The 21,029-nt window shown below is 37.6% G+C and overlaps 1 protein-coding gene across 12 annotated transcripts in view; it reads right to left on the bottom strand.

The window, feature by feature from the left end:
• The window catches only part of SIK2 (salt inducible kinase 2), a 131,952-nt gene that overhangs the window by 44,666 nt on the left and 66,257 nt on the right, over positions 1-21,029 (bottom strand). For all 12 annotated transcript variants that reach the window (XM_059069466.2, XM_067038917.1, XM_067038918.1 and 9 more), the window contains exon 4: positions 334-495. In XM_059069466.2, the coding sequence (XP_058925449.1) occupies positions 334-495 (162 nt within the window). The remainder of the gene's footprint in view (positions 1-333; positions 496-21,029) is intronic.

The raw sequence follows: 21,029 nt of genomic DNA, 5'->3' as shown, positions 1-21,029 counted from the left end.
AGCACCAGCAACCTATGCTACTCCTCCAGCCCCACCAGCCCCTCCAATCCCTCACACACTCAGTGGAGTGCCACAAAGGGGCCTGAACACAAATCAGACTGAGGGTACAAATCAGACCTAGTCGTAGTCCTGCCACGGTGTGCGCTGATAAGGAACTTACTTCCCTTACTTTTCATTATTATACATAGGACTAAGGAAATGAATAAAATACACTCTGAGAGAGCTTGATGCCATGGGTGGAGGCTCCTGAATCTCTGCCTGCAGGTCTGTTTCTGCACCCTGAGTGCCATGGCTCATATCTGATCACGTTAGAGCCAGCTGTGTCCCAGTTACCTGCTATTTTGATATTCATGTTGTTATCCAGCAGGAGATTTTCAGCCTTGAGGTCACGGTGCACAATCTTCCGACCGTGACAGTAATCAACAGCAGACAGGATTTGCCAGAATTTGCGCCTCGCCTCAGACTCATTTAACCGGCCGTGATTAGCAAGGTAGTCTGTGAAAGAAGAAAGAATTGAGAATTATTCACACACACCAAAAAACCCCACTATTAGTATTCAGGATTTTTTTTTTCCCTGAGAAAGTTCTTTTAGAATCTCAAAATTAGTTAATAACAGTAACAATAAAAGAATGAATGAAGGGAAATACGGCACACAGAGACTCAAGTTCAAGGCCTTGGCTAAGTGCCTTTTCTTCTCTGTGCCTCAACTTCCTCAATCATAAAATGAGAGGGTTGGTCTTTTTTAAAAATTGACGTATAGTAGATGTACAATGTCATGTAAGTAACAGGTGTACAATATAGTAATTCACAATTTTTAAAGGTTATACTCCATTTATAGTTAGACTATAAAATATAGGCTATATTTCCCGTGTTGTACAATATATCTTGGTAGATTGTTTTATACCTAATAGTCTGTATATCTTAATCCCCTTACCCCGATATTGCCCCTCCCTCCTTCCCTCTCCCCACTGGTAATCACTACTTTGTTCCCTATATCTGAGTCTGCTTCTTTTTTGTTATATTCACTAGTTTCTTATATTTTTTAGATTCCACATATAAGTGATATTATACAGTAAACAAACAACAAAATAAGTTCTTTTAATAATGAGAGCTTGTGTTCAAGTAAAACGCTGTTTTCCAAGTTGCTTGTCCTGAGAAAAGTAATTCCAATCATATTTTCACTGGAGCCCAGATACGTGGAGAGAGCCCAAGACCAGACAACAGCAACTGGCATAATATTCACAGTACAATTCAAAATGCTTTTTTAGGTTAAGAGATACAAACTACCATGTATAAAATAAACCAGCAACCAGGATATACTGTACAGCACAGGGAAATATAGTCAATATTTTGTAATAACTTTAAATGGGGTATAATCTGTAAAAATACTGAATCAATATGTTATAAACCTGAAACTAATCATATTATAAATCAACTATACTTTAATTAAAAAAATGTATTTTAAAGCCCAAACACTCTCTCTGTTCTTTGTTGAAAAAATTATTGAATATTTTTCCTAACCACGTTTAAAAAATAAAATTTATTTAAAACAAAGAACATGAATAAATTCTGACATCTCATCAGATGAGGGATCTCTTTCCTTTAAACAACTATTCAGGAAGTTATTGTACAAACCACCTGTAAAAGGAGATACGATGGTCCCTGAAAGTAACTTAAATAATTTGCACCCTGTTCTCCTAATCAGTGGAGCAATTCTGATATGCCCCAAAACATGCAGACTTGTTCTCAAAACCATGTTCTTGGGCTTCCCTGGTGGCGCAGTGGTTGAGAGTCCGCCTGCCGATGCAGGGGACACGGGTTCGTGCCCCGGTCCGGGAGGATCCCACGTGCCGCGGAGCGGCTGGGCCCGTGAGCCCTGTGGCCGCTGAGCCTGCGCGTCCGGAGCCTGTGCTCCGCAACGGGAGAGGCCGCAGCAGTGAGAGGCCCGCGTACCGCAGAAAACAACAACAACATGTTCTTTATTTAAACAAATATACTGTGCAAGATACATTAGCTATTTTTGTGCTATATTATAATATCTACTAAAGCAGTTTATTTGAAAATTAATTCTGTATGAATTAATTCTGTATGAATTCAGTAAAACTAAACCTTACAATTTATTCGAGTTTTACCTGAAGATCTAAAAGCCCTCTGAAATGGTCTTTTGAGGGAAAGGGGGTCAACATGAACCTTGAAAGGCTTTCCTATTTAAGATTATTTTATGAAGTTAGGAACTGTATGAGTGAATCAATATTTATAGTCACCTTCACATATTTTCTGCTCTAGGCTTTGGTTTTACTAGTTTTAAAATTCCATGCCTTGGCTCATGCCATCCTCAATATTTATTATAAAATTTACTAACATTTGTACAGTACTTTACAGTTTATAAAGCATGTTCATGTCACAGTATCTCACTTAATCTTCCTAAAAGCCCTCTATGATAACTACTACTCTAATTCCCATTTTGTAGATGAGGAAACTGAAGATCAGCGTCACTAAGTAATCTGGCTGAATTCAGACAACTGGTAAGTGAATGGCTGATCTGGAACTAGAACCTTTGAAAAAAACTTTAAAAAAACTTTAACAAGCTTCTTTACTAGACTCCTGCTGAAATCCTAACTGTCCTTCCAAAACCCTGCTCAAATGCCACCTTGCCCTAAAACAGTCCCTCATCACTCAGGTAGTAATAATCTCTTTCCTCTGAACTCCTTATCACTTATAACACACTGCCTCACACTTTAATTATCTGTATATATATCATAATATCTCAATGTGAGTGCACATGCAGACACATACAGCCCTAATTCTAACTGTGTATAAGAAAATAAAAGATACCTTCATTTATGCTTCCTGAGGATAGGGGCCATGTCATTCTCTTCTGCACTCCTCACACTGCTTAGCACTATGCACGAAACAGCACAGGTGAAGTACTTACTAAATACTTGTCTGACTAGTGTCTTAATATGGATGGTATCATGAAACGTTCCAAAAACAGTATTATAGAAGTGTGGAGTAGGAGTGCTATACTCTACATGTTATAGGCTTTAAATGTAAGTGAACATTTTATATATTTTTCTATATCTGCTAGTATCACAAACCAAGATGATCAGCTCATCACAACTCCCCTTCGCCTTTACAGAGCACACACAGTAGCCATTCATACTTGTGAAGGGGAGAAAAGGATCACTTAAGAACAAATATGTAGACTTTTCAGTCAAAATGTCCAAACTGGTATCAGGGCGACTATGTCTAAGTAAACTGGCAAGTGAACAGTGTGCGTTCTATTCATAAGAGTAAACCAGAGCCTCATTTCTATACTGGAAGAGCTGGGAAATCTAATAAAGGATTGGATCCTTGGGCAAACAGAAATTCCCAAGGGGAATGCAGTACGTTTTCTGTAAGGGATTATCTTTTGGCTAGTTAGTAATATCTTTCCTAAGATTCCACACAAATGCTACTTAAACTGTATCTATCACTAAATGAGACAATTTTTTCACAAATGATTTTCTCCAAATAGACAAAATTTCTGCCTGTTGAAAATTCTGCGTCATTGGGTCAATGGGAAAGATTTTTGAGACTTTGACAACACAAAGAAACCTAACAGATCCAATGTGAACAAGTACAAGTTAATATATGTGGAAAAATAACCTGAACTATTGCCTACAAAATGAATCTTGGGAAGCACAGTAGAATCTACAGTAATTGTTTTTTGAAGCCATCAGTCCAAACTGGAACCGCTACAGCCAAGGGGGTGAAAAAGCTTTGAAGCCTGGCAGGAAGGGGACTGTCTGAAAAACAAAGGTGTGGTATATCTGAACCTAAAATTACCGTTTGAAGCTGTAGTCATCACATGTCAATAAGCCTGTAACACACCGTGAGAAAAATGACAACATCCATGTTCCAGAGATTGAGACCAACTATTTAAAGAGATGGTATTTTCACTTCTTAAGTGAAAATCTCAGCAAGTATTTCAGCATATCTATGATATTCCCCACTCTTTATAATTTCTGCATGGTAAACATCCTCCAAAACTATACTATTTGCTGAGAGATGAGAAAGTAACTGAGGCAAAAACCTGTGGCTGTAAATTACATCAGTTTAGGTTTAGTATATCATCCCCATGAGGGGCACTGTTATCAATCCAAGCTCAAATTAATGCACAAGGTCTAAAGAGAACATGCAAAAAGCACACATTTCACATTAAAAAACTACTTAATTATGGTAACAGAAAAAACTTATATACTATACATAGAGAAACCTAAAGATGCTACCAGAAAACTGCTAGAGCTAATCAATGAATTTGGTAAAGTTGCAGGATACAAAATTCATGCACAGAAATCTCTTGCATTCCTATACACTAATGATGAAAAATCTGAAAGAGGAATTAAGGAAACACTTCCATTTACCATTACAACAAAAAGAATAAAATACCTAGGAATAAACCTCCCTAAGGAGACAAAAGACCTGTATGCAGAAAACTATAAGACACTGATGAAAGAAATTAAAGATGATACAAACAGATGGAAAGATATACCATGTTCTTGGATTGGAAGAATCAACATTGTGAAAATGACTCTACTACCCAAAGCAATCTACAGATTCAGTGCAATCCCTATCAAACTACCAATGGCATTTTTCACAGAACAAGAACAAAAAATTTCACAATTTGTATGTAAACACAAAATATCCCAAATAGCCAAAGAATCTTGAGAAAGAAAAATGGAGCTGGAGGAATCAGGCTCCCAGACTTCAGATGATATTACAAAGCTACAGTAATCAAGACAGTATGGTACTGGCACAGAAACAGAAATATAGATCAATGGAACAGGATAGAATGCCCAGAGATAAACCCATGCACCTATGGTCACCTTATCTTTGATAAAGGAGGCAAGAATATACAGTGGAGAAAAGACAGCCTCTTCAATACGTGGTGCTGGGAAAACTGGACAGCTACATGTAAAAGAATGAAATTAGAACACTCCTTAACACCATACACGAAAATAAACTCAAAATGGATTAAAGACCTAAATGTAAGGCCAGACACTATAAAAACTCTTAGAGGAAAACATAGGCAGAACATTCTATGACATAAATCACAGCAAGATCCTTTTTGCCCCACCTCCTAGAGAAATGGAAATAAAAACAAAAATAAACAAATGGGAACTAATGAAACTTAAAAGCTTTTGCACAGCAAAGGAAACCATAAACAAGATGAAAAGACAACCTTCAGAATGGGAGAAAATATTTGTAAATGAAGCAACTGACAAAGGATTAATCTCCAAAATTTATAAGCAGCTCATGCAGCTCAATATCAAAAAAACCCAAACAACCCAATACAAAAATGGGCAGAAGACCTAAACAGACATTTCTCCAAAGAAGATATACAGATTGTCAACAAACACATGAAAGGATGTTCAACATCACTAGTCATTAGAGAAATGCAAATAAAAACTACAAGATATCACCTCACATAGGTCAGAAGGGCCATCATCAAAAAATCTACAAACAATAAATTCTGGAGAGGGTGTGGAGAAAAGGGAACCCTCTTGCACTGTTGGTGAGAATGTAAATTGATACAGCCACTATGGAGAACAGTATGGAGGTTCCTTTAAAAACTAAAAATAGAACTACCACATGACTCAGCAATCCCACTACTGGGCATACACCCCGAGAAAACAATAATTCAAAAAGAGTCATGTACCACAATGTTCATTGCAGCACTATTTACAATAGCCAGGACATGGAAGGAACCTAACTTGTCTACTGACAGATGAATGGATACAGAAGATGTGGCACATATATACAATGGAATATTACTCGGCCAAAAAAAGAAATGAAATTGAGTTATTTGCAGTGAGGTGGATGGACCTAGAGACTGTCACACAGCGTGAAGTAAGTCAGAAAGAGAAAAACAAATACCGTACACTAACACATATATATGGAATCTAAAAAAAAAAAAAAAGTTCTGAAGAACCTCAGGGCAGGACAGGAATAAAGACACAGATGTAGAGAATGGACTTGAGGACATGGGGAGGGGGAAACATAAGCTGGGATGAAGTGAGAGAGTGGCATGGACATATACATACTACCAAATGTAAAACAGATAGCTAGTGGGAAGCAGCTGCGTGCATGGCACAAGGAGATCAGCTCAGTGCTTTGTGTCCACCTAGAGGGGTGGGATAGGGAGGGTGGGAGGGAGACGCAAGAGGGAGGAGAAATGGGGATAAATGTATATGTATAGCTGATTTACTTTGTTATACAGCAGAAACTAACACACCACTGTAAAGCAATTATACTCCAATAAAGATGTTAAAAAAAAAACAACTTATGAGTGTAATAGCAATTCTCTATACTAATTGCCTATGTGTGTATTTTTGATGACTGGATATAGTTTAAAAAATTCTTCTTTCCTAGGCTTCCCTGGTGGCACAGTGGTTGAGAATCCGCCTGCTGATGCAGGGGACACGGGTTTGTGCCCCGGTCCAGGAAGATCCCACATGCCACGGAGTGGCTGGGCCTGTGAGCCATGGCTGCTGAGCCTGCGCGTCTGGAGCCTGTGCTCTGCAACAGGAGAGACCACAGCAGTGAGAGGCCCATGTACAGCAAAAAAAAAAAAAAAAAAAATCTTCTTTCCTATGTTTACATTTGTTCTGATTGTTAAATGAAATGTAATTTTATGTTTGTTGGTTTTAATAACAAAACTCTTTAAGGCTATATTTTGTATATCCTCCCCCACCCCCCAATTTTGCTCTTCTGGTAACTGATTTTTATTGTATTTTTACAAAAATCATGATCTGTGACAGGCCAATCAAAAAAATTGGTGTTTCAATACTGATAATTTGAGAAATACTGATAATTTGAGAAATACTGGGATAGACAAGTAAACAGGCAATTACAATAAACTGTGATAAAGGCTAGCACAGGAATAAATATATCCTAATAAGTATTTCTGCATTTTAAATTAAAAATTTTTTATTATAGAAGTTTCAAACATACATGAAAGTAGAGAAAATATTGGGTTGGCCAAAAAGTGCCTTTACTTTTTAAGTAAAAATAAAAGACACATTTTTCATTTTCACCAAGAAGTTTATTGAACAATGTATTCACCCTTCTGTTCTACTACCTTCTGCTGTTTTTCAGGCAAGTTCATAATTCCATCTTCCCAAAACGTTTTATCTCTTTGAGCAAAGAACTGTTCCAGGTGCTTTTTACAGTCTTTCAGGGAATTGAAATTTTTTCCATTAAGAGAATTTTGTAAAGGCTTAAATAAATGGAAATCCAAGGTGCCAACATCTGGTGAATATGGCGGATGAATCCGAACTTCCCAGCCAAGCTGTAGGTTTTTGCCTGGTCATCAAAGAAACACGTGGTCTTCCATTATCCTGATGGAAGATTATGCATTTTCTGTTGACTAATTCCGGACGCTTTTTGTTGAGTGCTGCCTTCGGTTGGTCAAATTGGGAGCAATACTTGTTGGAATTAATCATTTGGTTTTCCGGAAGGAGCTCATAATAGAGGACTCCCTTCCAATCCTACCATATACACATCACCTTCTTTGGATGAAGACTGGCCTTTGGTATGGTTGGTGGTGGTTCATTTCGTTTGTCCCATGATCTCTTCCATTTCACATTATTGTAGTGTCCACTTTTCATAGCCCGTCACAATTTGTTTTAAATTTGTTTAAATTTGTTTTCATTACTTTTAAGTAGAGAATTGCATGCGGAAATACGGTCCAGAAGGTTTTTTTCGCTTAACTTATGTGGAACCCAAATATCAAAGTGATTAACATAACCAAGCTGGTGCAAATGAGTTTTAGAGCTTGATTTAGATCTCTTGAGTATGTCAGCTATCTCCCACGTGGTACAATATTGATTGTTCCCAATTAACGTCTCAATTTGATCACTATCAACTTCAACTGGTCTACCTGACTGTGGAGCATCATCCAGTGAGAAATCTCTAGCACGAAACTTCGCAAACCACTTTTGACATGTTCGATCAGTCACAGCACCTCCTCTATATACTGCACAAATCTTTTTTTTTTGCATTTTGGTCGCGTTTTTACCTTTCTTGAAATAATAAAGCATATGCTGAAAATGTTGCTTTTTTTCTTCCATCTTTAATATTAAAATGCCTACCCAAAAATTTGCCAATTTTTATGTCTTTTTAAAAATGCATGCTGATGTGACAACTGTCACATACAATCTAACAAAATTGTTTTGAATGAAGTTAAAGACAACTAAGTGCTTCCAGAGCCATCTTATGGAAAAAAACGAATGAACCTTTTGGACAACCCAATAATATAATGAATCCTCCAGATTTAAATGTTATCAACATTTTGCTATACTTGCTTCATTTATCTTTTTTTCCTTTTTTTCCTTTCTTTCCTTCCTTCTTCCCTCTCTTCTTTCCTTCCTTCTTCTTTTTTGTTGTAGTAACCTAAGGCAAATCATTTTGTTTCACCCTAAATACTTTCTACGTATCTCTAAAATAAATGGCATCTTCTTACACAACCACAGTACCATTATCACACCTAACAAAATGAACAACTCTTTTAATACCGTCTAATATGCAGTTTGCATTCAAATCTCCCCAGCTGGTTTATTTGAGTCAGGATCCAAATAAGACGTATATTTTGTATTTGCTTATTTTGTCTTTGCAATTCTTTTATTCTGGAACAGCCCCCCAGCGCCACCCCCACCTTCTTTTTTTTTTTCTCCCCAGCTACTTCTTAAAGAAACTGGATCAGCTGTCCTACAGAATTTCTGGATTTGTCCTTTGCTTCCTCATGATATTATTTAACATATTCTTCTATCTTCCATATTTCCTATAATTTGGAATTCAAGTATAAAGTATAGAATAGATTCAGGTTTAATTTTTTTTGGAGGGTGGCGAGAATATGTCATAGGTGCATCTACTTGGATAAATATAATGTGGTTCTCCTGCTTTTAGGAATGCTAAGATTGATCAGTGAGTTCGGGGGTGTGGGAGTGGTAATACCGTGATCCTTCAATTAAAGATTCTCATCACTTTTCCTCCTAATATGGCTCTCAAGCCCAGTGTACATCAGAACCCTTAGTGGGTTTGTTACAACAAATTACTGGGACCTACCTTCAGAGTTCCTGATAAAGTAGGTGTTGGAAAGGACCCCAAAATTCATATATTTTAAAGAGGTACCCAGGGGAAGCTTAAGATATTGGAACAGGGGCCACACTTTGAGACCACAGCACTAATATTAATATTTATTGGTACCTTAATCAATTATTTCATTGGGGTTACAAAATTGTGATTTTCTAATTTTGTTTTATTCCTGTTACATTTATTAGATGAAATTCTTCTGCCGTCAGTAAGGGCTATTTAGTTATCCTGAAATACAACTAAAACAGGTTAAGAAGTATGAATGCTTAATTCTTCCTCATTAAGTAACAATTTTCAGAGTAAGGGGATGGCACACCAGCTACTTCCGATGATAACTAGTAAGATTTGTGTTTATTTCTTAGCTTGCTTTTTTTTCCTCTCTCTCTTTTATGATTCTCTAAAGTATCATAATGACTGCATGGATTTTTATATGTTCTACTATTTCAATCAACTACATTCATTACTCGTTTTGATGCTCAAATTTTCCCATCTTTGACCAGTGGGAACCCCTTTTATACTTTTTTTTTTTTTTTTAACATGACCACAGAAATAATGCTTTTGTTGCCTTCTGGCATAATAAAAATGCCTGATGCTTATCTTGAATACTTCCTGTCCCCAGCCAGGAATCAGTAATTTTTTTCAAGAAGCCTTGGTTGTTTTTACTGGGGAATGGTATCTGGGTGCTCAAGGCACTTTCTACTATTGGGCTGGTACTGTTTCTAAGCCTTTTCAGGGACAGACTAGGAAATAAGTGAGAAAAAAAAAAATGAATTCATTCCCTTTCAAATTTGGCATTATAGGAATTACTTTTCTTTGATTTTTATATTTGTATTTCTTTTTCTCTTACATAAAAGATCCTGGTTCTTAACATTAACATAAATTACTTGCTTTATCCTACAATACACATGAAATAGTTTCAAAATAGCTATACTAATACTACTACTAACAAGAAAATTACTGATGAAATTGAAAAGCTAACATTTCTTTGCAGCTCTTTTTATCTTGAGATTATATTTTCCTAAGAATATACTATGTTTTTTCTAAATACTACCTTTTAAAGTTACTTAAAAGCTAGTTCTGTGTGGTGTGTTGCTAACATGATATAAAGATAGTATATTTATGTGTTTGTTTACAAATTTTAGGGGTTATTTTTCTTCCTCCTGTTTGATTTAACCTTATTTTTTGATCATGTAAAATACTTACCTGTTGTTTAATATGATGCTGAAGTTAAAACTATGTAATAAGGAACTTCCCTGCACAGTGGTTAAGAATCAGCCTGCCAATGCAGGGGACACGGGTTCAACTCCTGGTCCAGGAGGATCCCACATGCCATGGAGCAACTAAGCCCGTGAACCACAACTACTGAGCCTGTGTGCCACAATTACTGAGCCTGTGTGCCACAACTAGTGATGCCCGTGCACCTAGAGCTCATGCTCCGCAACAAGAGAAGCCACTGCAATGAGAAGCCTGCACAGTGCAAGGAAGAGTAGCCCCCCACTCACTGCAACTAGAGAAAGCCCGTGCGCAGCAACGAAGACCCAATGCAGCCAAAAATAAATAAAAAACAATGTAATAAGATATAGTCTGAGAAGACTTGCTTCTATCCCTGTTTCCTTCCTCTGCCTGTAGGTAACTGTTTTTTATTAGCGTTTGGTTTACCCTTCCTGTGTTTCATTGTATATGTGAAAATATGTATATATATCTCACACAAAAACGTTTATCCCTTCTTTTCTCCACTTCGTAGCATTATATAGAAATCTTCCACATTCCTTTTACAGCATTGCAGATACTTTTAGTATTTAATAGTACGGTGCTAAGAATGAAGGCTCAGGAGTCAGGCTGCCTGGGTTCAAATTCTGTCTTTACAAACTTGCTAACTTTGTGAACTTAAGCAAATTACTTAACCTCCCAAAACCTTCATTTGGTAATCCAAAAATGGGAATAATATAGAATCCACCTCACATAAAGATTAAATGAAAAAAAAAAGCAATTAAAAAAGAAAAAAACCTCTTCATGGTGCCTTGACACACATAAGTGCTCAAAACATTAGCTGCTATTATTTCAACTTCATTATTACTATTGTTGTTGTTGTATTTTCAGGAGTTGATTCAGGCTCCCTTCCTTTTCTAACTACTATCTACCCATTTAGTCCCTTATGATATGATTTATTTCACACTCCACCAACATTGCTTTAAAGTTCCTGGCAACTTCCCTAGGCTAAAGCCAATTACCTTTTCTCAGTTCTCATCTTTTATGACCTTTCAATTGTATTTTATACTTAACTGGTTTCCAAAATAAACATCTCTCCCTGTTGATTCCGTGTCTGTCTGGTTCTCCTCCATCTCTTTCACTAACTGGCTCTTCTTTCTCTTCTAACCACATAAAACTATCACAGTATAGTTCTGGCTTTTTGCTTTTCTTTTTCTATACTCCTTCCCTCTTAGAATTAACTCTCACCTTCCTGTGGATAATCTTTGATCTGCTTTATTCTTAGCTGGATGATTTTAGTTTTCTTTCATACTCTTCTCATTTATTGCCTATCTCAGGGATACCTCTTCAGTCACTACAGTCAAAATATGTCTTAACATCTGGCCTGGAACTTTCTGGTCACAGACTCTATTGAGAATCTAATGAAAATTATACTTACATACAAACACACACATAAAATTTTATGTGCAATTTCAAGGGGGCATATAAAATCTTAAGTTTAATCAAGGTTAGGAAATCCTTACTTGGAGGATTTCATTCCCTGATTCGAATTTTTATAAAAATAACCTCCAGATCTGCCAAGCACATTTGACCTTTCAGCAGCTACTCTATTGTGTATTTAAACAGATTTTTCTTTCTGCTACTGCAGTGTTACCAAGACTGAGCTCATCCTTCTTTTTATAAACTTCATTACCACCTTCTAAGTCACTATAACTATCATCTTACAGTCACTCAACCTCAAAAATTCAAGAGTCATCTTCTACCAACCCCTGAATTAAGTGTAGCTGAAGCCCCAATAAGTAGGTTTCAAGATTTAAGTGGTATAATTAATCAATGTTTTCATAATGCTTTTATAGATTGTAAGTCTAGATTTCAGAGCACAGTGTGTGACATAATAAATGCTCAGTAAATCTTAGTTGCTCTCAACATCATCATTATCACCACCACCACCACCACCACCACCACCATGTGGCATCCCTTATCTTTCCCCAGGGATAATGAGCAGTTTTCCCAGCCTCTTATCAAAGTGGAGAAACCCAGCCAGCTGACTCTTCTCAAATTTCAGGAATGTCAGAATCTTTGAATGACTACCTTTAAGCTTAATGCTCTTTGGCCAGAAATTATTAGCATCCCTTCAAGCTGGAGCTGAGTAACAGTACAAAAGATTAATACTTTATGCAATTAAATATTTAATGTTATGTTAAAAGGATTTAATTTTTAATTTCATCAATCTGTAATCTGGGAGTAAAGTAAAAAGGTTTATGTCAATTTAATATTTTATGCTTAAATAGCCTTAAAAAAACACCCCACCTCAGATAATTAAATCCCTGTCAGAGGTTCCTAACCCGCAAATTTACAAAGACTTCACATTTCTAATTATTAAATTTGAAGAGAGATCGTGTTTTTAGGAATGTGACCATCATGAATCCTGAAGCTCCAGTTAGATAATCAAAATTGGTTCATTTGTTCTCTTCAAAATACTTTGAAGATCCATAATTTTCCATCCCGAAATTCAAATCTCTATTCATCTTTTTCTCTAACATTTCTTTCCTCTAATCAGTACAAAAATATTACTATAAAATAAAACTCTATTTCACTGTAGAGCAAGACTGGTCTTTGTCAATTTAGCCTGTGCTGGTTCTAACCAATTACTCTTGGAAAAAATATAATTAAGAAAGGAAGGTCCATTAAATAAAAACCTGAAAAACAGTTTTTAGCACATTAATATATGTACCACCTTACACTGTAAACACTAATAGAAAATGGATTAGGTGTATGATCCATATTGAATTAGGATAACATGGGTTATCCTAATTTTAAATATTAGATTATAATATTACTTATACTTTTAAATTACATTAAACTTTTAACCTTGAGATACATTTATGAATATGAAACTATAGATTTTAAAACATTTTGCTTTCTTCTGTTTGTTTTTTTAAGTATATAATCATTTCAAATTGGGTGTTTGTCAAAAATTAAAGGAAATTGTTGCTTGTGGTATATACTCTGGCAATTTAATTGTGCTTTCAGCAATTTCCCTACATTAGACTGTTCGCATCTGTTAGACTCTGAATCAGTTCTTCAAGCTATGTGGAACTACTGAAACAAACCACAATCTTCTGAGAAGATGAGATTTTAGTTACAGAGTTTAAAGTTTTAAAGATCATTTACAATCAACTTCTGTGACTCTACTTTTTTTTTTTTTTTTGCGGTATGCGGGCCTCTCACTGTTGTGGCCTCTCCCGTTGCGGAGCACAGGCTCCGGACACACAGGCTCAGCGGCCATGGCTCACGGGCTTAGTTGCTCCGCAGTATGTGGGATCTTCCCGGACCAGGGCACGAACCCGTGTCTCCTGCATCGGCAGGCGGATTCTCAACCACTGCGCCACCAGGGAAGCCCTGTGACTCTACTTTTAAGTTTTCAGCAACAATTAAAAGCAAATATGGTCAAACTTTTCTAACATTACATATAAACCACACATAGAAGCCAACAGACTGCAATATCTGATGATAGTAATGGATACAAACAAACTGATGACTTCAAAAAATTGTTGTATCTGGGCTTCCCTGGTGGCGCAGTGGTTGAGAGCTCGCCTGCCGATGCAGGGGACGCGGGTTCGTGACCCGGTCCGGGAAGATCCCACATACCGCGGAGTGGCTGGGCCCATGAGCCATGGCCGCAGAACCTGCGCGTCCGGAGCCTGTGCTCCGCAGCGGGAGAGGCCACAGCAGTGAGAGGCCCGCATACCGCAAAAAACAAAAAACAAACAAAAAACCACAAAATTGTTGTATCTTTAAAAAACACATAAGTAAAATAAATCTCTGATTTCCTTGTACCTAGGAAGATATCAAAATATAGCAGAAAAAGTTATGGAGTCAGACAAGCCTGATTATGAAGTGCTGTTTCTACTTCTCATTGCTGAGTGACCTTGGAAAAGTTATTTAGACCCTGACTGCCCGGATTTTTCAGTAAAAAACCCGAAATTTTGTTCTTGGTGGGAGGGTCTTACCTTAACTGCTCCACACATGAATTCTAACTTTATGGCAGAGGATATTTTTAGAGTATTTTATTTTCATATCTATTGACTTCCTTCTATACACAGCAATTTCTTTATCCTGCTGCATGAAAATATCATGCTGTCTGCAGTGTCTAGTAAGAGTCTAGTAGTTACAACACAAAATATGCATTAGAAAAAATTATATTTCCAATTTCAAATACAGCAAATCAAGCAAGACTTGTAAAAATAAACACATACAAAGAACACGATTTTTGACCCAGTTTCTATATATGTGTACAGATCTTAAAAAAAACATGCAGACACATCTCAGTTATGAATCAGAATAAATTCAATTGCAAAAGAATAATGAGCACAGTAGCATATGAAGACTTGGGCCCTCAATTGTACTGATTCTTTTCAGGTCAATCTTGAAGCACAATGCTTTCTCTCTCATGGAATCAAATTAAGGAAAAAGTCAAACTTTATTGTGAGTTTATTTTTTATAAATTAATTTATTTTTTGGCTGTGTTGGGTCTTTGTTGCTGTGTGAGGGCTTTCTCTGGTTGTGGCGAGTGGGGGCTACTCTTCGTTGTGCTGTGTGGGTTTCTCATTGCAGTGGCTTCTCTTGTTGTGGAGTGTGGGCTCTAGGCACACGGGCTTCAGTAGTTGCAGCATGTAGGCTCAGTAGTTGTGGTGCACAGGGTTAGTTGCTCTGCAGCATGTGGGATCTTCCCGGACCAGGGCTTGAACCCGTGTCCCCTGCATTGGCAGGCGGATTCTTAACCACTGTGCCAACAGGGAAGTCCCTATTGTGAGTTTAAAGTACAAGAGTCATCTGTTTATTCATTCATTCAACAAATACCTAGAGGGGTGGGATACGGAGGGTGGGAGGGAGATGCAAGAGGGAGGAGATATGGGGATATATGTATATGTATAGCTGATTCACTTTGTTATAAAGCAGAAACTAACATACCATTGTAAAGCAATTATACTCCAATAAAGATGTAAATAAATAAATAAATAAAGCAGAAACTAACACACCATTGTAAAGCAATTATACTCCAATAAAAATGTTTAAAAAAAAGTAATAGAGAAAAAAAATACAAAAACAAATACATTAGTGACCTCTTTGTGTCAGCCACTATGCTCAGCACTTTGGCCTCATGAAACTTGTATTTGGTTGGAGGAAACAACAATAAATAAGTAGACAAATAAAAAATTATAATTTTAAAGTGTAATAAATGCCAGAGAAATAGGGTGATCCTCTGGAAAGTATCTGGGGGAGGCTACTTTATATAGGGTGATCATGAGAGGCCTTTATGAAAAGGTACTATTTCAACTGGGGAGAAAAGCATTCAAGGAACAGATGTGGCACACTCATGACACCCAGAAGAAACCAATGAGGTTAAAGCATAAAGATCAAGGAAAAGGGGAAGGCATATGATGAAACTGAAGAAGCACGGTCAAACTCAGCAAGAATTTAGAAGCCTGAGGAGGGAGTCTGTATTTTAAAATATTGGGAAACTAGTTAACGGTTTTAAGTAGGTGTGAGACCTTACCTAACTTACATTTTTAAATTACTTAAAAATAATCTGAAACTGTGAACTCTACATTAATAAGCAATACAGTTCCATAAAGCAAAAATTTAAACAGAAGATTTAAGCACCCCCATGGGAACAGTCCTGATGGCTGATGTGAGACCCAGAAGGAAATAAAATTCAGTCGCTAATAATGCAAACAAATTTATAATACATATGAGAAAAGAAGGCTAAATAATAAAAACTTTAGCTTTTCAAGACAACAGAAGAGATGTCAGGCTTATAGACATAAGATGAGATACTGTCTGAAACATCATAAACTCTCTTAATATAATTCCAGAGCAAGAGCTGGGTTCTCTTACTGATTTCAATATATGTAGTAACATTTCATTAACTGTACCAGAACTGCTTTTAAAGCAATAATTAAAAAAAAAAAGTCAACTGAATAGCCTAGGAAAGTACCCAGTCATATTTAATACTACCAGATGATGATGTCATCTCAATGGCATTAAACATTCCAGACAATTCCTTAAATAGGTATTTTCATCTCACCTATTTTTATCATCTCTATAGGACCTCAAAGTCTGTTGTGAATTATTTCTGAGTAATGAATATGACTGGACTGATAAATGACTCACTCTAAACTGAACTACTGATGTTGTGTGCTATTTATTCAACTTATGGTAGTGTTATAATAATATTTATAAATGCAATCTGGTCACACTTCTAACACATTCTTTACACAGATAAATACATCCAGATAGAGATTTTGATATGCAATTATTTCTTAAGAATGAAAGAAATACAGTTTAGGAATTAGAATTCAAATGCCAAACTTACAGAATAAGATGTTGATGAAGAAGGAAGAAAACTTGTAATTTTAATATTTTGTCTTCTGTATATATATACTCTAAAGATAGTGTTAGCAAATACTTGAGATCTAAGACATTGTTGTCATTCACTCATAACTCAAAGGACAAATATATTTCTTTTATTTTTTCATTAAGTTCTTCAGGTGAATTGAGAGTGGAAAACAATGAAGCCAGGCTGGATTGCTTCATTCAGAAATGTGCACAGAGAACTCAAGACTGTACCTTAAGCTGGTCCGGGCAAGAACAATTTTTCAGTGAAGCTCTTGAAACAAAATTAGTTAAAGAGCAAATCACATTTCTTGGGTAAACAAATTCAGGAAAAGTCAAGCCCCTTAGTTTATCATTCAGTGGCTTGACTATGATGTATGTTTCCTGGGGTCCTACACAGGTAAGTAATAATGACATTGTGAAGTCACTTGTCAGAGAAGAGAAAGGAGAACAGTGAAAGGAAAGGACTAGCTGGAAAAAAGAAGTCCCTAGCTACTCGCTCAATTATTTAGAAATCAAAGATGACAGTTAATTCAGTAACAAACTGACATTACAAGGTTGAAATGTTTCTGTGGTAGAATTTTGTTTCCATTTCTTTACTCCGTTCCTGTAAAAGGATTACACATATCTATACTCTCTGTTGTGTAACTCTGCAATGCTTCCCAGTAGAATAGATGGTATATATCATTGCCCTATTGCCTTTGGTCATGGTCATGGGGCATATGTGTGGTTTGACTTGATCCCTTGTGTTTCTACCAAGTGCTGTGAGAAAAGCATGCTTCAGAATGAGAAACATGTGGAGCACATCTGAACCCAACCTATAGCCTGAAATAAAGCGACCCCAGCTGACCCACAGACAAAAAATGTGTTGATGTAAATCAATGAATTGTGGAGTTATGTAACATTATCACAGCAGAAATGTGACTGATAAAATTTTCAATATTAGAAAACAGAGGACTGGTCAGCTATATAATGAACTACAATTGTACCAAGAAATCTTTTGACAATTTTTGTCACACAATTTATGTAATATTTTGTGTTCCCTATTATACGTACACTTTTATTATTTTTACACACCTGGATGACTTTTTTAGATATCAAAACCAACTTGATTGGCCTTGAAGAACAACTGGTTGGGAACTGCTCATGTAGACTGCATTAATTATTGGCTCTGTTACGTAAGAGGATGCAAAAAGGATTAGTCTGGTTTCCTCGCTGAAGGAGGTCAATTGATCACTTTTTTCAAGCCAGTTTGCCCACTCTTAGCACCTAGACTTACCCACTGCCTCCTATTTCCAGGTTCAGTGCTGATTAGACATGGTTCTGAAGAACCAACTGTGATTCAATTCCAAAGAAAGATAAAATAGGCGGAGGGGTTAGTTATGGCTACTCCTAAGTCAAGGAAGTAATTAAAGAAGATAGCTCCAAAACAACATGGACTAATGTTGAAAACACTCTATTCTCAGCTCTTAACGCAAATCACTTAACCTTTCTAGGTCTCAGTTTCTAAATATACTTAATACAATTTCTAAGGCTGCTTTTAAATTCAATATTAATATTTCAATGGATATCAGCTTTGTGTAAAAATGTGACTTCAAATTTCCCTAAAAATGTGACTTCAAATTTCCCTTGGTTTATTTATTTATTATTATTTTTTGTGTGTGTGGTATGCAGGCCTCTCACTGTTGTGGCCTCCCCGTTGCAGAGCACAGGCTCTGGACGTGCAGACTCAGTGGCCATGGCTCACGGGCCCAGCCGCTCCGCGGCATGTGGGATCCTCCCGGACCGGGGCACAAACCCGTGTCCCCTGCATCAGCAGGCAGACTCTCAACCACTGCACCACCAGGGAAGCCCATCCCTTGGTTTATTTATTAAAATATTTTTATTGTGGTAAAATACACATAATAAAATTTATCATCTTAACCATTTTTAAGTGTACAGTTCCCCCCTGGTTTATTTTTATCGCACCTCTTCTCTCTGTAATTTATGGTACAAAAATCCCTAGGGCACTTAGTTTAGGGCTGGAGAGAAGTTACATGTATTGGGGTGGCAGTTCTAAAGCTACTACTCAATCAACAGTGACACGGAAAGGACAGAATCCTAGGTGGAAATGACTACTAGAAAACAGATCAAATCCAAGAAGCTCACAGGAAAGATAAAAGGTAAATGGTTTTAGTTTGGGCAGTATTCAGGGGTCTAACACAGGCAGGAAAGCCTGGATCACTACCTCTGATAGTTTTAGATAACAAAAGCTAACATTTCATAAAGCTACTATTAGTGTGCCAAAACAAGAGTTCTCAGGGTGACAGATATACAATTAAGGCCTCTTAATTGTATCACATAGCTAATTAATAAATGTTTCTTTTTAACATGAGAAAAGCTGTAAATGCTTATGACCCTACTGGTTCTAAGAATTTAGTGGTGATGATCCTGAATAACAAAGGAACAGGTATAGTCTTGAGCAAAGTTTTCTCCTGTGGTCCTTGAAACATTAATATTCGACAAAGGACATGACTTCATAGAGTCGGGTTTGCGGATTAAACTCTTACATTTAATGATGTCTCCAGGTGGTTTAAGTGGCTAGCCTTGTGTTACAGGTGTGGTTAAACAGAAAAGAGATTAGCATGGGTTTCTAATCATTACTATCAGGAAAACCAAATGCTATTACCACATACTCCTGACACTCAAAAGTTTTCAATAAAGCACTCTAAGACACAGGTTGATACCTTTCTCACTAACCTGAAAATTTTATTAAAGCCAGAGTTTAAACTAATAGTGGCCAGGGCTTCCCTGGTGGCGCAGTGGTTGAGAATCCGCCTGCCAATGCAGGGGACACGGGTTCGTGCCCCAGTCCGGGAAGGTCCCAAATGCCGCGGAGCGGCTGGGCCCGTGAGCCGTGGCCACTGAGCCTGTGCTTCCGGAGCCTGAGCTCTGCAACGGGAGAGGCCACCAACAGTGTGAGGCCCGCATACCGGGGAAAAAAAAAAAAAAAAACTAATAGTGGCCATCACAACTAACTGCTGAACAATCACTGACAGGAAGACACTGGAACTCACCAAAAAAGACATCCCACATCCAAAGACAAAGGAGAAGCCACAGTGAGATGGTATGAGGGGTGCAATCACAATAAAATCAAATCCCATAACTGCTGGATGGGTGACTCACAGACTGGAGAACACTTATACCACAGAAGTCCACCCACTGGAGTGAAGGTTCTGAGTCCCATGTCAGGCTTCCCAATCTGGGGGTCCAGCAACAGGAGGAGGAATTCCTAGAGAATCAGACTTTGAAGGCTAGCGGGATCTGACTGCAGGACTTCGACAGCACTGGGGGAAACGGAGACTCCACTCTTGGAGGGCACAGACAAAGCAGTGTGCTCATCAGGACCCAGGGGAAGGAGCAGTGACCCCATAGGAGACTGAACCAGACCTATCTGCTAGTGTTGGAGGGTCTCCTGCAGAGGCAGGGGGTGGCTGTATGTCACTGTGAGGACAAGGACACTGGCAGCAGAAGTTCTGGGAAGTACTCCTTGGGATGAGGCCTCCCAGAGTCCACCATTAGCCCCACCAAACAGCTTGGGTGGGCTCCAGTGTTGGGTTGCCTCAGGCCAAACAACCAACAAGAAGGAAACCCAGCCCCACCCATCAGCAGACAAGTGGATTAAAGTTTTACTGAGCTCTGCCCACCAAATCAACAGCCAGCTCTACCCACCACCAGTCCCTCCCATCAGGAAACTTGCACAAGCCTCTTAGATAGCCTCATCCACCAGAGGGAAGACAGCAGAAGAAAGAATAACTACAATCCTGCAGCCTGTGGGAAAAAAAACACATTCACAGAAAGATAGACAAGATGAAAAGGCAGAGGGCTATGTACCACATGAAGGAACAAGATAAAACCCCAGAAAAACAATTAAATGAAGTGGAGATAGGCAACCTTCCAGAAAAAGAATTCAGAATAATGATAGTGAGGATGATCCAGGACCTTGGAAGAAGAATGGAGGCAAAGATTGAGAAGATCCAAGAAATGTTTAACACAGACCTAGAAGAATTAAAGAACAAACAAACAGAGATGAACAATACAATAATTGAAATGAAAAATACACTAGAAGGAATCAGTGTCAGAGTAGCCGAGGCAGAAGAATGGATAAGTGACCTGGAAGACAGAATGGTGGAAATCACTGCTGTGGAACAGAATAAAGAAAAAACAAAGAAAAGAAATGAAGACAGCCTAAGAGACCTCTGGGACAACAGTAAATGCAACAACATTTCCATTATAGGGGTCCCAGA

Source organism: Kogia breviceps, chromosome 7 (assembly GCF_026419965.1).
Source record: "Kogia breviceps isolate mKogBre1 chromosome 7, mKogBre1 haplotype 1, whole genome shotgun sequence".
Classification (NCBI taxonomy): Eukaryota; Metazoa; Chordata; class Mammalia; order Artiodactyla; family Physeteridae; genus Kogia; species Kogia breviceps.
Note: the sequence above shows the minus strand (reverse complement) of the source record. Positions and strands in the feature narration are given on the sequence as shown.